The sequence below is a fragment of the Electrona antarctica genome, assembly GCF_951216825.1.
Source record: "Electrona antarctica genome assembly, chromosome: 18".
Classification (NCBI taxonomy): Eukaryota; Metazoa; Chordata; class Actinopteri; order Myctophiformes; family Myctophidae; genus Electrona; species Electrona antarctica.
This window is the reverse complement of record NC_136799.1, coordinates 28181257-28196587: the sequence shown is the minus strand read 5'-3', so window position 1 is coordinate 28196587 and position 15331 is coordinate 28181257. Positions and strand designations below refer to the sequence as shown.

Sequence of the window (15331 nt, the reverse complement as noted above, 5' to 3'; positions counted from 1 at the left end):
TACAAAATGCTGCACATGTCCTGCTCATCCAGAATTCTATCCTCAGAGATGCTATGAGTGATCTGGCTCTCCTCAACAAAATGAAGAAAATTGTTGCAAAAACAAATTAAAAAAAACATCCTCCTAAACATTTTGCCAAACATCACACACACTCCTATCCTCCTGGTGGAGACCTGTGCCCGGAAGTGCACTTTTTCTAGTTGACCTTATACCAACCTTAAAACATACCTTAGTTACATCACCAAGAATGGTGGTCCCTTATTGGCTGTTGGAGGACACAGTTAAACATACCCCGTACGTACGTACATACATACATACATACATACATACATACATACATACATACATACATACATACATACATACATACATACATACATACATACATACATACATACCCCCTATTGACCTTATACCAACCTTGAAACGTACTTTAGTTACGTCATCAAGAACTGTGGTCCTTTATTGGCCGGTGGAGTACACAGACATACATACATACCCAGCCGATCGCAGTACTTGCACGTTCTGCTTGCGCAAGTAATAAGCAGTATGCATTCTCTGAACCGTGTTGCTGCACAGGTGTCAAGAACATTTCCCGCTGGAGATGGATTTGGCTTAAGAAAGCAATGCAATTCATCGAAATTTGAAATGAGAGAGAGTGATGCAAGTCATATTTAGAGCAAGGGTGCACCTGGCTTGTTCTACAAAGACCTTGACACTCTGTCCAGCTCTGTCTTTCTTTTTCCAATTTGCAGCTGTGGCTGAATTCTGAATGTCCTTATACCTGTAGCTGCCTTAGACTGTTCGGTTTCCCACCTTAAATCGGAAGTTTTCTCATAAGTCAAAACCTGTTGCTTCTCAAAAGTCCAGAAAGTAAGCAAGCTACCACCGACAGATACTGAGGATTTGTAGAGATTAAGCGTCCACGTCTAATGCCTTCAACGAGTTATCCATCAGTACTGGACAGTCTCCAATGCTTGTGGATGCATCAGTTCTCAGCATAGGATGTACTGTATACGTACATTCCTGAGAGTTAATCTAACACTTGGGGTGCAGGTGGTAGAGCATTACCATTTTCTTTACTTGTGTTTTATTTTGTTTTGTCTTATTTCAAATCATCAAGTGGTGGGTGTAATGACTTGTTTCTGAATGTGACTTTCTATGTTTAATGTTGAATCTAGCTACTGATTGTTTGTGCTGCAGTGTCCAGTTAGATTACAAGTTATCTATGTAGTTCTCTACAGTATGTACAATATATTGGCAATAGCATTGATTCTTGTTGGGGTGTCATTTACTTTACCACATCATGCCAAAGGTGTGTGCCGTGCCAATGTGCTTACCTCTGAGAGTGTGAAAACACACTTAGGATTTTACAGTGTAGCATGAAGCTTATACCTGACAATTGAGTGTTCCTCGTTTTGTTATACCATAAGTACAGCCTTTCCAACTATTGGAAAGTATTGAAACACATTCAGTAATTAGGCGATGTGATAATGGCTCCTGGCCTTTTGACTAGATTAACTCATGTGGCATATCAAATTGCCTAACAACATTTATTATAGCCTGACATTGCTCCAGCTGAAATATTTTCTCAAATTAATGTTCAGTAATACAGAGGTGGGCACTGTACCTCAAACAGAATGACATTCCAAGTTAGTTGCGAGAGAAGAAGTGAGCTTGATTATGCTTGAAAACAAGGCCAAAACAAGCGGCTATATAGGCCACATGAGCGATTTGAAAATAGCCAATCTTGTAGATTGTAGGTCTGCTATTTCCAAAGAAGATAAATCTTAAAAGAAAAGGGTAAAATGTGGAATATCTTTGACTGAATGTGTGCGTAACAGAACCAAATGGACCCGTAACTGTCCATTTGGCTCTGGAGAGAAAACAGTGGAGGTGCATTACATGGTGACATAGTGCTCACTGCTCAACCCCAAAGACTCCTTTACCATAGAAGGAGAACATGCGGCCCAAACTGTTTCCTCCCCGTAACTAGAACAGGAAGTGACCACACTGACTCCGCCCATTTGGCAGCGTTAGCATTGTGACATATTTCCTGTCTGTTGCCCCTGGAGACTGAGACAGGCAGTCCAGCAGGGCTCCATTAGAGCCAATTAGCAAGAATGTGTTCTAAAACTGCCGTCAGAAGCCAGCTCCAACCCACCAACTGTCACTAATTATGGTGCTTTTTTAAAGCTGAAATTACAGGAGCGGGGTGCTGTTTCTGTGTTTTTAGGAACTGCATCGTCATCTAACTCTCGCTTTTCCTCCTGCAGGGTCACTGAGGTTATGTGAGGGGACGCCAGTAACTTGGGGTTTGTTTTCTAGTCAGCCCACACAAATTATAAATCTCTCAGCTTGGGGTATGTTTGGGGTTTTTGGTTGGGAATTTTTCCCCTGGCAGAAATCCACATGGCAAATTTTCCTTGTTACACACCAGTTAACATAAACAGCATGTACCTAATACCCAAATGATACACCAGCGTACCAAACACGGCCCAGGCCGCCCCACCACACTAGCCAAACAAGATGCCCAGATCTGATAGATAAATCTACAGATTGAGGTGTTCATTCAATAACCTGACCTCTACTTGGTGTCTCCTTTCTATTGTGACCCTAACTCTAAACCCCACAATCCTGGCTTATTAACACACGCATTTCAGAAAAATGCTTTCCCAGGGTGCTGAGGGATTAGGTTCAAAGAAGGACTTTTTCCAAGGCCTACAGCAAACGTCGTCTTGTAGCGAGAATCACACCACTTACCTCAAAAGAAAGCTTATGTTGTCGGCTCTAATTAAAAAAATATATATATTTGACATTATTGACCTTTATGTAACACCTGCTTTTGTCTAAAAGTGTTTTTGAACAGAAAGCTGAGATATTCACAGTTTTGTGTCACATACATTGACAGGCAGATATAAAATTGAACACAAAAAATATACACAAAAAAACACATTGATCCCATCTACCGTTCGTCAGTATTTGGCTTTTTTATTCAGCTTGCGATCATCAGTTTGCAACGCGTTGTCTAACACCCCTGTAACTCAGCCGTATATAAACCATTTAGGACGCGGAAAGGTTCATTAGAACCGGGTCGATGTCCCCGACACTTCACGTCTTATCACTGCAATTATGATGAATAATATAGTGTTACAATCACTATAGTCTGGTTGCTCTCCTCCACACTAACACGTGCGTACAACGAGACACTCCGGAGTCCCAGTGACTTCCAGTTCCACCTGCTGGCAGAAGCCCGACCCGGCCAGGGCCGGCCACTGCTGGTGACGGTCCCTCGATACAATACGTGAAGTTGTGATCTCGTTTGTTAGTTATCTTGTTTGTTCGTAGTAGTATGAAGAAGGAAAGGAGACATGAATCTGACCGCCTTCTGTCCATGGGTCTCTTATTCAAGGCTGCTCCGATGGTGGTATAGCGTCTATGGGCCAGGGACGTAGCTGACCATTTGGTTGCCCTACTCGTAGGATATTTGTGCTGCCCCCCTCCCGACGAGAGCGCTGCATTTCCTCATTCAGATCGGCTATTTTCGCCGTTTGCGAGGACGCACACATGGGCGCTCGTTATTACGCGGCGGAGCCCCGGAGAAATTTGTTATTATGAGGGTCGGCTTGGGACTTTTTGGCACATTTTGTTGCCCCCCTCGGCGTGTTGCCCTACTTGCAGTGCGTATTGCGCGTATACGTAGCGACGGCACTGCTATGGGCGCCGCCATTACGTTCCGAAAATACACACAAGACCCCCTCCCCTCCCATCCTCCCCTCCCCTGAAACAGGAGGGGAGGGGGGAGAAATAGGAGGGGAGGGGGGAGGCAAGCTGATCCTGGGTGTTCATGCAGTGTGACGTGTGATTCAGGCTGACTGGAGTGTTTACGATCGTATACAGGGCATAGACGCCGCCATTAGGGATACTCTAAACACAAAGCGCCCCTCCCGTCCTGTTTCAGGAGGGGAGGGGGAGAGGCAAGCTGAAGTTGATCACGTGACCGGGGTGTTGTGGCATGGATCGGGGCTGCTTGATCTATTGTCCGGGTGGGTAGAAAGGTGATTGAAAGTAATCAATACAAAAATGCGCTAAACGTAAATTGACGTGTCCCGGACCGTCGGGATTCGAACCACGTAAAATCACGTGTCCCGCATTCTGTGTGTTAAAACACAGAATGGTGTCTGCTTCCCATTAAACATCTCTAGATGGTGGTTTTCATTTAGAAATCTTTCTTAAAATGCTCTCTTTAATATGTTCTCGTGTTGTGTTTATAGCCATCTCGTGTTGTGTTTATAGCAGACTCCTCCTCCTCACTCACTTGCAGTTTGGGCAACTCCAAAGCAAACTCCACATGCCCAAACATTTTATTTACCTGCCATAGGGTAAGGGGTTGCCCTTACCCCTGTGTCGGATCGGTGGTTAGACGACTGGCATGTTCGCCGATACCGATATGACCCAATATGACAAATAAGGGCCGATACCAATACTTTTCCGATACCGATACAGTATCAAGACCTCTCTAATCACAATTATACGAGATGTAGAAAGATATGTTTAAAACCGTTTCAAACATTTTTCAAATATAACGGAAATGGCAGATCTACAAGCTCACAACACGTTATGCACTTGCAGATCAGCTATTTCCATTTGATTGGTAATTTCTTTGTATATTAAAATTATTTATCATATGTTGCCTTGTGCAATTTTTTTTTACAAAATCCTAAAAGTAAATGGGCCTCAGAAATACATTAAAGGAGCATTCAGTGATTTGGGTGATTTGGAAAACCACCCAGTCCGCCCCGGTAACAAAATGTGCACATGCACGCTCTACAGTGGGGGGAAGTGCAACAGGCCAACAGCATGTGCACCAAGGCCCGCCCCCAGTCGATCATGATTGGAGGAAGGCCCCTCTCATCCTGATTGGATGAAGGCTTTGCCACCCGCCACCAAAACTGAAACTAGGGTTTTTTGACCCCAGGGGCTCACTGGGGACAGGGAGGAACTCCTTATATGGTCAGCACACTCTATAGTAGGGAGGATTATCCAGAAAAAGATAAGTGATATTTGAATTAAGTAAAATCACTGAATATACCTTTAAGTATGAAAGTAAATTTAAGAGTAATACAGGTATCCCTATTTTAAATGTTTCTTTATTTTGCCCTTTTTCTGTATTAAAAAAATATATAAAAGTGATGCAGGATGAATTCCAAGTGAAGAAAACTTAAGAAGATATTATGGATGAAAGAACTGTATTTTTTGTTTGTGTTCTAATGTCCACCGTGTCCAAAAACACAATTCAAACGGTAACCGCAATTATTTGCATGGACAATGACTCGTCAACTAAAATGTCATGATGGTGACAAGCCCTACTTTCTCTTTCACAGGCTGCTGACGGCATGGAGCCTGACCCCAACCCCAACCCCAGCCGCAGCCACAGCCCAGCGGCCTGGAGGCGACAGGCCCCTGGGAACGACTCGCACCACCTGGGGAGCTCCTGCGAGCGCGGGTCCAAGACCGCAGCGAGCACCTCCTCCTCCAAAGGAGAGCTGTGGTCCAGTAGGGGCCAAGGGTCAGGGGGCCGAGCTGAGGGGAGGAGTGGAGCGGGAAATCGACCCTGGAGCCACCGCCAATAGAACAGCAGTGAACGAGCAGGACGCGCATAGAGGCCAGGTAACAGGAGAATGCCTTTTGATTCACACATTTTCTCTTTCCATCAATCTCTGTCTCGCTTTTTCTCTCTCTCTTTTTTTTCTTTTTTGCAAATGAAACCCTGTATGAGTCAGTCATCAGCTGGCATTAGAGAGACTTCACTTGAGAAAAAGGCGACTCCTGACCAGAGTAAAGTTCATCTAGTCTTTAATTAAATGAAGTTGATGTTAGTTACTCCTACTGCAAAGATGTCAGGTCTCTAAAGGGGATTTCTCACAAACAGCTCGATGCATGTTACAAAAGTAACATGCATCGAGCTGAATGGAAGTACACTTTGCATTTGATTGTAGTACATTCACCATGCACAATGTTACGTATCTCAAATATAAATAGTATAGAACTGAGGGATGGCGTGTTCCTCCACATGCTTTAGGATATGTCACAGTGGATCGTGGATGTCACGTGCATTCAAGGAGACACATGTTCGTCTACACCTTCCCCAACACCAAAAATACTACGATGCATAATGCAACAGGACATGCATACAGATTATGCTGTATATATAAGTCTAGAGTAGTCTCTCAAGACATGTGGGGATGTCATGTAATTTCCACACTTCCATTTTGCCTGGGCAGTGGCATAAATAACTACTGGAAACCGAATTTGTTGAATCCTAGGTAACTAGCTGCTTAGCAGATATGTAGGCCTACATAAAATACGATATTTGAAACTAACAAAAATGTGTGAAGAGGAGATGACCGTTTCCTCTTCTCAACGTTTGCTAGGTCGAACTATGTTGCATTCCAAGACTGTGCAAGAGATAGCCAGGCACGAGAGAACCATGGAGTGAGAGGCAGTTCATATTAACCACTTTAAAACTGTCCTGAAATTTCAACGCGTTTTATTGCTTGTAGTTAAGCTTGTAGTTCATAACCTGACTCCGCCAGATTGCGGCAGTATTGAGTTCACAAGTTCCCTACTCCTACCTCAATCTGAACCCAAACCAGCGGGGAAAAGAATCTGGTAATTTTGAGTTGTAGTCTTGTTAGGTTGTGTTTACATGTGCGCTGTGGCACAGCTTCAATACGTCATCAGTCTCGCCTTGATCCGAGAGAGTCCAGATGGAGGCAGGAGGAACTCGCTACTACTGTCACCATCTGGCGGAGTCAGGTTATGTAGATCATCGTAGGACGAAGAATATAGGGCTTTAGTAAAAAGTTAACAGAGCACAGACATCCAAAAGATTCAAAAAAGTGCTAAGTGCTCCCATGTTTTGAGCCAGGTAGATCTTCCTCACACTGAGGAAGAAGAAGTTGTTCCCTTTAGTTGTTAAGTACGTACAGCACATTACTCTAATAACACCTTTGTCTTGTTTTCTTTCTCCCAGGGCACACCATTAATCTCTCAACTGCACAAGAAGGACAGAACGCCAGTCCCTATAAAACAATGGCTCCATCTACAACCACCATGCTCCATCTAACATCTGCTGCTTCTGTGACTCACATGAAAAACAAACAAACATCAGTTTGCAGCCCTTTAGAACCGACTCGCCGTCTTTGCTCCCACCCCGAGTGTACACCGAGACATGAACTTCCTCTCCGGAACTCTCTGTATTCCCGGAAGAGCACATGAACACACACAGCGAGAGTCGCACATGAAGCCCACAGTAATGTAGAGTTCTGAGGAAGATTCACCAGCCCCATGTATCCTCTTCTGCTTTTTCTGTTGGATGTATCATACTGTAATCCTGAGATGTGACAAGGGAGAGGCTGGCATGCTGGGGGTGGTTCAAGATGGAGATGGAGATGGAGACGAATGCAGCCTTTCAGAGACACCATGACCTTGCTGTTGTTGTGGATGTTCCCCTCCCCCACAGAGTTTCAATGTTTCAAAAGCAAAGTTTCAGTGTCTTTTTGTTGTTGGAAAATGAAAAACAACAACAACATCAACAACAATCCAGTGTCATCTCAATACCTGCACGATGTTGAAATTGCCTGATATTGTGTCTTCTGCTCATAGAGTTTGGACATGGATTCAAAAGTCTTCACAAAGTAGTAAGATTTGTATCCTCAATGTGACCAAAAACAGGGAGCAAATTATTCAATCATGTGCTACGACATTTACTTTTTCATGCTGGACCCTTATTTGTTTGATTGTCAATGTTCTTTTTGCTCACAATAGCACACACACACACGCACGCACGCACGCAGTTTTGCAATTTGCACACACATTATTTTGACTACAAGACTGTATCTAACCTGCAAATCATCATGTTTGCTATGTGTTGTGCTCAAACTACATCTGCAAATTTCAGCCACTTTCAACCTGACCTGCATATTTTGAGCATGTCATTATTGGCCAAACATTCATCAGTCAAAACATTGCTAATCGTTGGTCAAGGACTCTCTAAAATCGGCCCCGTAAATTTGACATGGGGTCTAACATGGCTGAAATCTGCATATTCCTAAGTAATACATGAAGAATACCTTGCAGACTTGTGACTCAGCATGCACTCTGCTTTAAGGACCGTTGGTTGGTCTAATTTAAGATGGACATGGACATTCACACACACACACACACACACACACACACACACACACACACTCCCCCCCCCCCCCACACACACACTCCCACGTTGACACTCTTTTTTTTTTAATAGACCATTTTCTTAGCTATGCCATTTTCACATTCATTATGTGTTGGCTTCTTTGTAATTTGCTTCCTGTTGTGTAGGTTCCTCTGCACATCCACTTAACCTTTAGTGTGACTAGAAAACCGATGCCACAGTGGAATGCAATGCAACTATTTCAAGTAAAACAAACAAAAAAAGAACAGGAACATTGCTTAGCATCAAGAACCACACTACACTGCTCTCCCACGCCTGTTGCAATTGTTGCCCTTCATACAGTTGGAGAAAGACAAATGGAAGGCTCTGTTTGGACTGAATTTTGGAACTTGGGAGTAGCAGCAAACTTGGCCTGGTGAGGTGGACATCTTCCTTCAGTACTGCTGTGAATATACAGGACAGCTAGACATAGGAAGATACAAGGAGTCACACTTGACACCGTACCTCCCAATACAAGGAACTGTCAGCCCAACTTGTATGTGACTGGGTTCGCCGTGCGAATCGTCTCGACTAATTGCCTTTTTTCTTTTTAAAATTTCTATAGAGGTGTATTATTTTGTTACACTGTAGAATCTCAACGTATGGTTGGTGGGCTAAAGAGGAGTATCTCTTACCTGTCATTGGCTGGGGCCATAGTAACCGTGGGGGTGCCGTAGAGACACAAACATAGCCATTGGCCAGTATCCAATAGGTATGTATTCACTTGTTCATGTTTTACTATGTGAAGATGGCAATGTTTTCCATCTGTGTGGTGGACAGGATGATTCTCATGTACCTGTTGTTCATCCCTGTGTCAATGTCCTGTAACTTTACAACCTGTTGCGACGGGCCTAGTCGGGAATCATGTCAGATACACTAGCATATGGCTGGCAATGTGAACATTCATTTCCTAACGGGCACCCGTGATATTATGAGAGGGGGTGCCACGTTGCTTTTGGAATGCCGCTGAGAATGGCCAATTTGCTTGATGGCTCGATCCCTTGTTTGACTAACAGCTCAGAACATCCCCCTTTCTAAACCTCCCACTCTGCTAAAGGAGAGACGGTGTAACATAGCTACCATCACTGTGATGTTTTGGGAGGACGCTTGATGTGATGAAGTCCCCACCCCACCCCTCCCCACCTTGATCCTCGGCTGTCAACGATTTCAATGCTGTACTTTCACATAAGACTCTTAACTGTAGTGTTCAAAGAGGCGAGGCCACCTTAAGGCACTAGTTCCCAAACACTTGGTCGGTACCCATTTGTGGGTCGCGGACCCATTTCTATGGGTCCCTTTGTTTTTTTTTGTTTCCTACATTTTGTGTTTAATATTATTTCAAAACATTTTCAAAAAACATTCCCAAAAATTCCCATTCATAAAGAAATAAAAGAAAAATCTTAAGATATTCCATAAATTAGAAAACAAATGTGTAGTAGTGAAGGCGAAGTGACGTGTTGTGAGATTGTAGATCTGCTATTTTCACTAGTTTGGGTCCCGGGGAGACATCAAATTTCTCTTTTGGGTCACGGGCTAAAAAGTTTGGGAACCACTGCCTTGAGGCCATGTTATACTTCATAAAAGTATACCTTAGCCGTAATTTCATCCGAGTATAGCAGTCTGTTGGCTGTACTCCTATACCAGCCCCCAGCTTTTTTGCTCCATGCTGAACTAGCTTACCGGTACATATTTATTGGTCTCTATTTACATTTTATTCGATTTTATTGTGAAATCACTGGCTCTGTCATGGGACCTGTGACAGTCCTGAAGGTTTTTACGGTTTACTGAGAGAGGAATCAGAGGACACAGGAACAGACGGTCATTATTATATGCAATCAATAAAAACTCCAATATTATTATGCCTGTAACTATCCTGGAGTCACCATGCAGTATTTCTTTGACTCTGTGGTAGTTGGAGGTAGTGATTTATGTCATAGTACAAAGCCATTAAGTCCAAACTGAAACTTGTTTTTCCTCTTGAAAACAAACAAAAGAAAAAAATATATATATATGTGTATGTATATATATATATATATATATATATATATTTTTTTTTTCCCCCTGTGGCTTATTATCTATGGTATGTGGCTTCTCAACTCGCCCCTCAGTAGAAATTATGCTATGTGTATTGGTGCCTTGTGTTAGGAGGGGAGGGTTATCCACACAAATACTCTAGTACTTCAATCATGCTGTATGGACCGTTGACATGAATATTTGATTGTAGGGTTTTACAATGCCTTTTCTTTGTCATCTTTTTAACAATTTAGAGCGATTGTCATCTGACTGAGAAGAATGATGTAGTGTTTTTACTCCCTTGAAGAACATTAAAAAAAAAAATATATATATATATATATAGAAAATGGAACTTCAAAGGACCCCTTCAAGAGAATGTAGGCCACGCTGCCCGTACGGTTATACCCTCTGGAGAATCCCAGGGTGCTCACGGCTTGGCTTCGCTACTGGTGGTGGTGTTCTGATACCCCGATCAGAGCTGAACCAGTGGAGCCAGTGAACCAGTGGAGCCATACTGTTCAGAGAATCTAGGTTCATGTGCCGAGACTAACAATTACACTTTAATGAACTCATGACCCTTTCACTCCTCCGACATCACTCTTGAAAGGCTTTCTGTTTTTGTTGTTGAAATTTCTGGCTAACCCCAAGCGTCCATTTATTTGTATTTTGAATACAAATGTAACCAAATGGACCCTAATGGGCCATGTGGTTACATACTCCTGAGTTAAATGAACAAGATTTCACTGTACTACTCGACCTTTTACCCCAACAGAGGGAATGCCGTCTCTCCTTCCCCAATCATATTTCTCACCTCCTATGGTGTTCCTTTTAGTATTTCAGAGAATGCTGGAAGTGTTGCAGCACTCCTCTACTCCCTCCCTTTCTCTACCTCTTTTGTGTAAATCACTTTTCTTTTATTTATTTTTATTTTTGCTCCCTCAAAGAATGCTGCAGATCCTAACAGCAGTGATATGCCCGCTGCAGCAAGGGGTTTTATTGGCTGTCACCAGTCAGTGACGGACGGGTCCCTGGGTAGCTGAAAGGTCAGAGGTCAGGGCTGCGTCTAATCCTGTCTCTTCCTCTTGACTCAGGGCTTCTAAATGCAGGAGAGGGGGAAGACAGACAACTTGGCAGTGATGTCCACTTTAGGGATGACGAAAATGGTGGAAGATATCAAGTGTCCAGAACCGCCGCTGCTCGCTCATGTGGCTGTTGTCCATCAGTGTGTATGTTGTTGTTCATATGTCACTGAGGTCTGTAGTGTAAACTTGACATGTGGGACTTGCGCGTGTGCGTGGCTGCGTGCGTACTGAGCTGCACATGGGCCCCATGTCCTGTTTTAGACCCTGACCTCACTGAGGCGCATATAGGATCTCTGTGATGCAAGTCCTCCTGACACACGTGGCCTCATCAACCCCTCACCTATTTTATTACCCCCCCTGCCCACACACCCCCTAATGAGCCTCTGCCTCTCACACATTCACTCCGCTATCGCTTGCCTTCTTACCTCAGAACTGTCTTATCCTTCATCCCTCCACACTGTACCTCTTTACCGCTGTAACCTCTTTTCCTCCTCCTCAGGTCCTCTGGGTCTCTCCTCTTCCTGACCTCCCCCAGCATAGCCGCTACAGCCCTCCCTATCCAACCGCCACCCCCCCATCCACCTCTGTAGCTCACCTTTCCCCCAGAAGGGAGTCACTCTGTGTGTACATTGATGGGTCAGAAGCTTGGGGGGGGGGGGGGGGGGGTTAGTCCCAGGAAGGGTCCAGCTGTCGGAAACTGTAGGTTTTATGTGCGTTGGAGGGGTTCCCTCCCGGAGACAGGCTTCAAAGGAAGCAGGGCTTTTTAAAGGGCACCCTTGAAACTCCATCCTGTGCTATGCACGCCCACTGTTCTACCTTACAAGGCTCCAAAGTACACTAACGCCACTGTGGTGACTTGTACTATGCATCCTGCCCTCATCCAATGCTACCTCGCATGACATTGCGTGCCAGCACGCAGACCAGAAGCCAGTCTTATATTTAGTTTCAGCGCAGGTGTCGCACACCAAAAGCAACCAATCTACAAGCTCACAGCACATTGCATTGAGACGCATTGCGAGCTTGTAGAGCTGCTATTTTTGCTGCGTGGCACCGGTGCGCAACTAAGTATAAATCAGGCTAGGCTAGAGGCTGACCGTTACCTGAACCTGGTTGGGTGCTTTGTGTAACCATAGCATAGACATGTGTGTTGGCCTGGGCTATACATTTATCACCCATATACTCTAAAGCAGGTTATAGTCGGATCCTATAGATTGTTGCCTTGATGGAATGTACCAACTGGGTCATCTGGGACTCAGGTGAAGACATTACAGGTTTTCTGGAGTTAGATATGGTTCCATAAAGACCCGGCTGGATATTGTTTCACTGTTTATAGGCTCCCTGTGTAGTTGATTGATGGTGGCACTGGCATTGCAGATTTGTTGAATCAGGTATCCAGTATAGTTGCTCCTGCTGGAGCAGCTTGTTTAAGATAACGTGTGGACGTTTATAGTTTGTAAGTTTCCTCCTAGGGGACGAGAGGATTAAGTCACGGAGTAGCCAGAACATACTCTCCCATTAACCAGTTAAATGGTTAACGGAAACCTTCTAAACTTCTGGTGGTCGACACCAGTCTACTTTCACAAAGTAGACTATAATGTTCTTAGCGGTGGTTGGAGGGGCAGAAACGGCTCTTTGGCGTTGAGCTGCTGCTTGTTCTCAAAGGCCTCCATTGTAGAGCCAGGGTCATGGTGTCATTGGGTGGCGTAGGCTGTAATCTGCACTTAACCAGCACTTAACTTCTAAGACCCGACCGATACAAGTAAAGTCCCCTTAGTCCCCTTTGTTAAAAGATACCCTGCTTTTGTTTTGTTTTTCATGTGTGTCCCAGAATTGTGTTCGCCAATTTAATTTCAAATAGTTTTTTTGCTGAATGTACCCTCATGTGAGATGTGTGTTAGTAAGTAATTATTGGGGTTCGGTGGGCGGGGGGATTGGGTTCACCAACTAAATGTAATTTTATTTGACAGAAGTTGCTTAGAGTAACTACTTTAAAACAAAACAAAAACATCTCAACAGATTTAGAAAAGAATAAAGGTATGGCACCTTACAATGCCTAATGTCTCAGCCTTCTAACTTTGTGCCAAAATCATTCCGCAGTATTTCCAGTTTACAGAATGAGACCGTGCCAATGTTTCCCAAGATGGCTACCCAGTCTCTAAGACTGTTATTGCTGAAATAAAGGGGAAATATTCAATTAGAGTTTTTTTTTTGTTTTTTTTAACGAAAGATGTCTTATTTTGGAAGCTGTATTGGATAGATTTTATTTAAAGAATATCTTGTAATTTTGTAAAGTGGGCCTTATTATTGAAATATATTTAGTATTTGTCCTCTTCTGATTTGTAAGAATGATATTTTTGCGAGACAATGCGTCTTCCTCATATATTATTGCACTCCTGGAGAGTATGTTGTTTTCCTCTATATTTTTGCGTTTGTTGCTTTGCGAAACATGTCCCACAGCCATGGCTCCGAGATGGGGACTGCTTCAGAGAGTAAGATGGGCCAGGATCTAGTCATTGACCATGTTCACAAGGTGGCATGCTTCATACACGGGGGGTATGGAGCTCTACGAGTATGACATAAGTAAAATGGCTGCCTTGTGACTATGGTCCATTGAAAAATGTGCATTTTAGCAGAACTGTTTCGTCAGGAACCTGTCTCCAAGGTGTTTTGCTACTTTTCCCCTGCTCACTCATAAATTCAGGGTTTGTTCATAGTATGTATGCCAAAGAAAGAAGTGTGCAGGCTGTGAGACGCGTGTACACAGATTAATACATTGATAGACTAACTCACGCACACATGCACACACACATGCACACGTACACACACACACACACACACACACACACACACACACACACACACACACACTATAATATGATTTAAATACATTCAGATGCTAATGTGAAACTGGATGATCTCTACTTTACACACAGACACAGAAATTCAGGCCTGTACAATCAAACCCAGGGGTTGGAATTTATGATCCTCTTTTATACTGGTGTGTTTTTAAGTGGATTATGTCTGCAGAAGAGGGAGACAGGCAGCAGTGACAAGCAAAACGTATGTTATGAAATCAGATCAAAGGGTTTATTGTTAATATTATTGTTGTCATAATGAGAGCTGCTGCTCCAAGCTTCTCAAGTGTGTCAGCGGTCCAAGGTGGACTGTGTGGGATGCTTTTATTTTTCTCTGTTTTAGACTAAATACATTGTGCATGTTTAACCTTACCATGGCTGGCGCACTCTGCATGTAGGTCTCTTGAAGCTGCCATCTGTACAGCAGACTATGTATTCCAATAAAAATTAAAATCCAACTTGTTTGTAACACATCTGATTGCTGGCGTTTCCTTGTGTGTGTGTGTGTGTGGTGTTATATTTTTTGTACCCTACAGGGACATTGTTTCTAGATCCAATTTGTGTTACAAAAAGGAAAATGTTGGGCTAGTGTTAGTTAACTTTTATGACTAGAGCTGGGAACGTTGAGGTCAGCATAAAGTCTAGTGTGGTTGTGATTAATGTTAATTTTAGTGTTAGGTTAAGCAAAAAAATTTGCTGTCCTACCAGTAAAGGTGTGTGTGTGTGTGTGTGTGTGTGTGTGTGTGTGTGTGTGTGTGTGTGTGTGTGTGTGTGTGTGTGTGTGTGTGTGTGTGTGTGTGTGTGTGTGTGCGCGTGCGTGTGCGCATGCAGGCGTGCATGTGTGAGAGAGAACAGGCGATGCACACTCGTCTCTCCGAGTCCTTAGCGAGACTGAACAGGGAATAAAGAGCAGCTTCTGACAGCAAGCACGATAAGCAAGTTGGCAGACAAATTAGGCAAATTGGTCAGAAAACCACAAGCTGCTGTGGAATGCACTGTCAGCACACACACCTTTCTGTTAAAAACAGCTATGCCTGGCTATGTGGAGAAGAGTTAGGAAGGAGCTGTTACTAATTAAAGCTCACCAACAATGGTGAGGAAGATTTTTAAACTGCATTGCCAACATT

At 43.6% G+C, this 15331-nt stretch overlaps 1 protein-coding gene across 1 annotated transcript in view; it reads left to right on the top strand.

Moving 5' to 3' along the window:
* The window catches only part of luzp1 (leucine zipper protein 1), an 89926-nt gene extending 75249 nt beyond the window's left edge, over window positions 1–14677 (top strand). The window contains exons 7-8 of the mRNA XM_079527875.1: window positions 5385–5670; window positions 7037–14677. Of these exons, the coding sequence (XP_079384001.1) occupies window positions 5385–5633 (249 nt within the window). The 3' untranslated portion in view covers window positions 5634–5670; window positions 7037–14677. The remainder of the gene's footprint in view (window positions 1–5384; window positions 5671–7036) is intronic.
* Window positions 14678–15331: the final 654 nt, after the last annotated feature.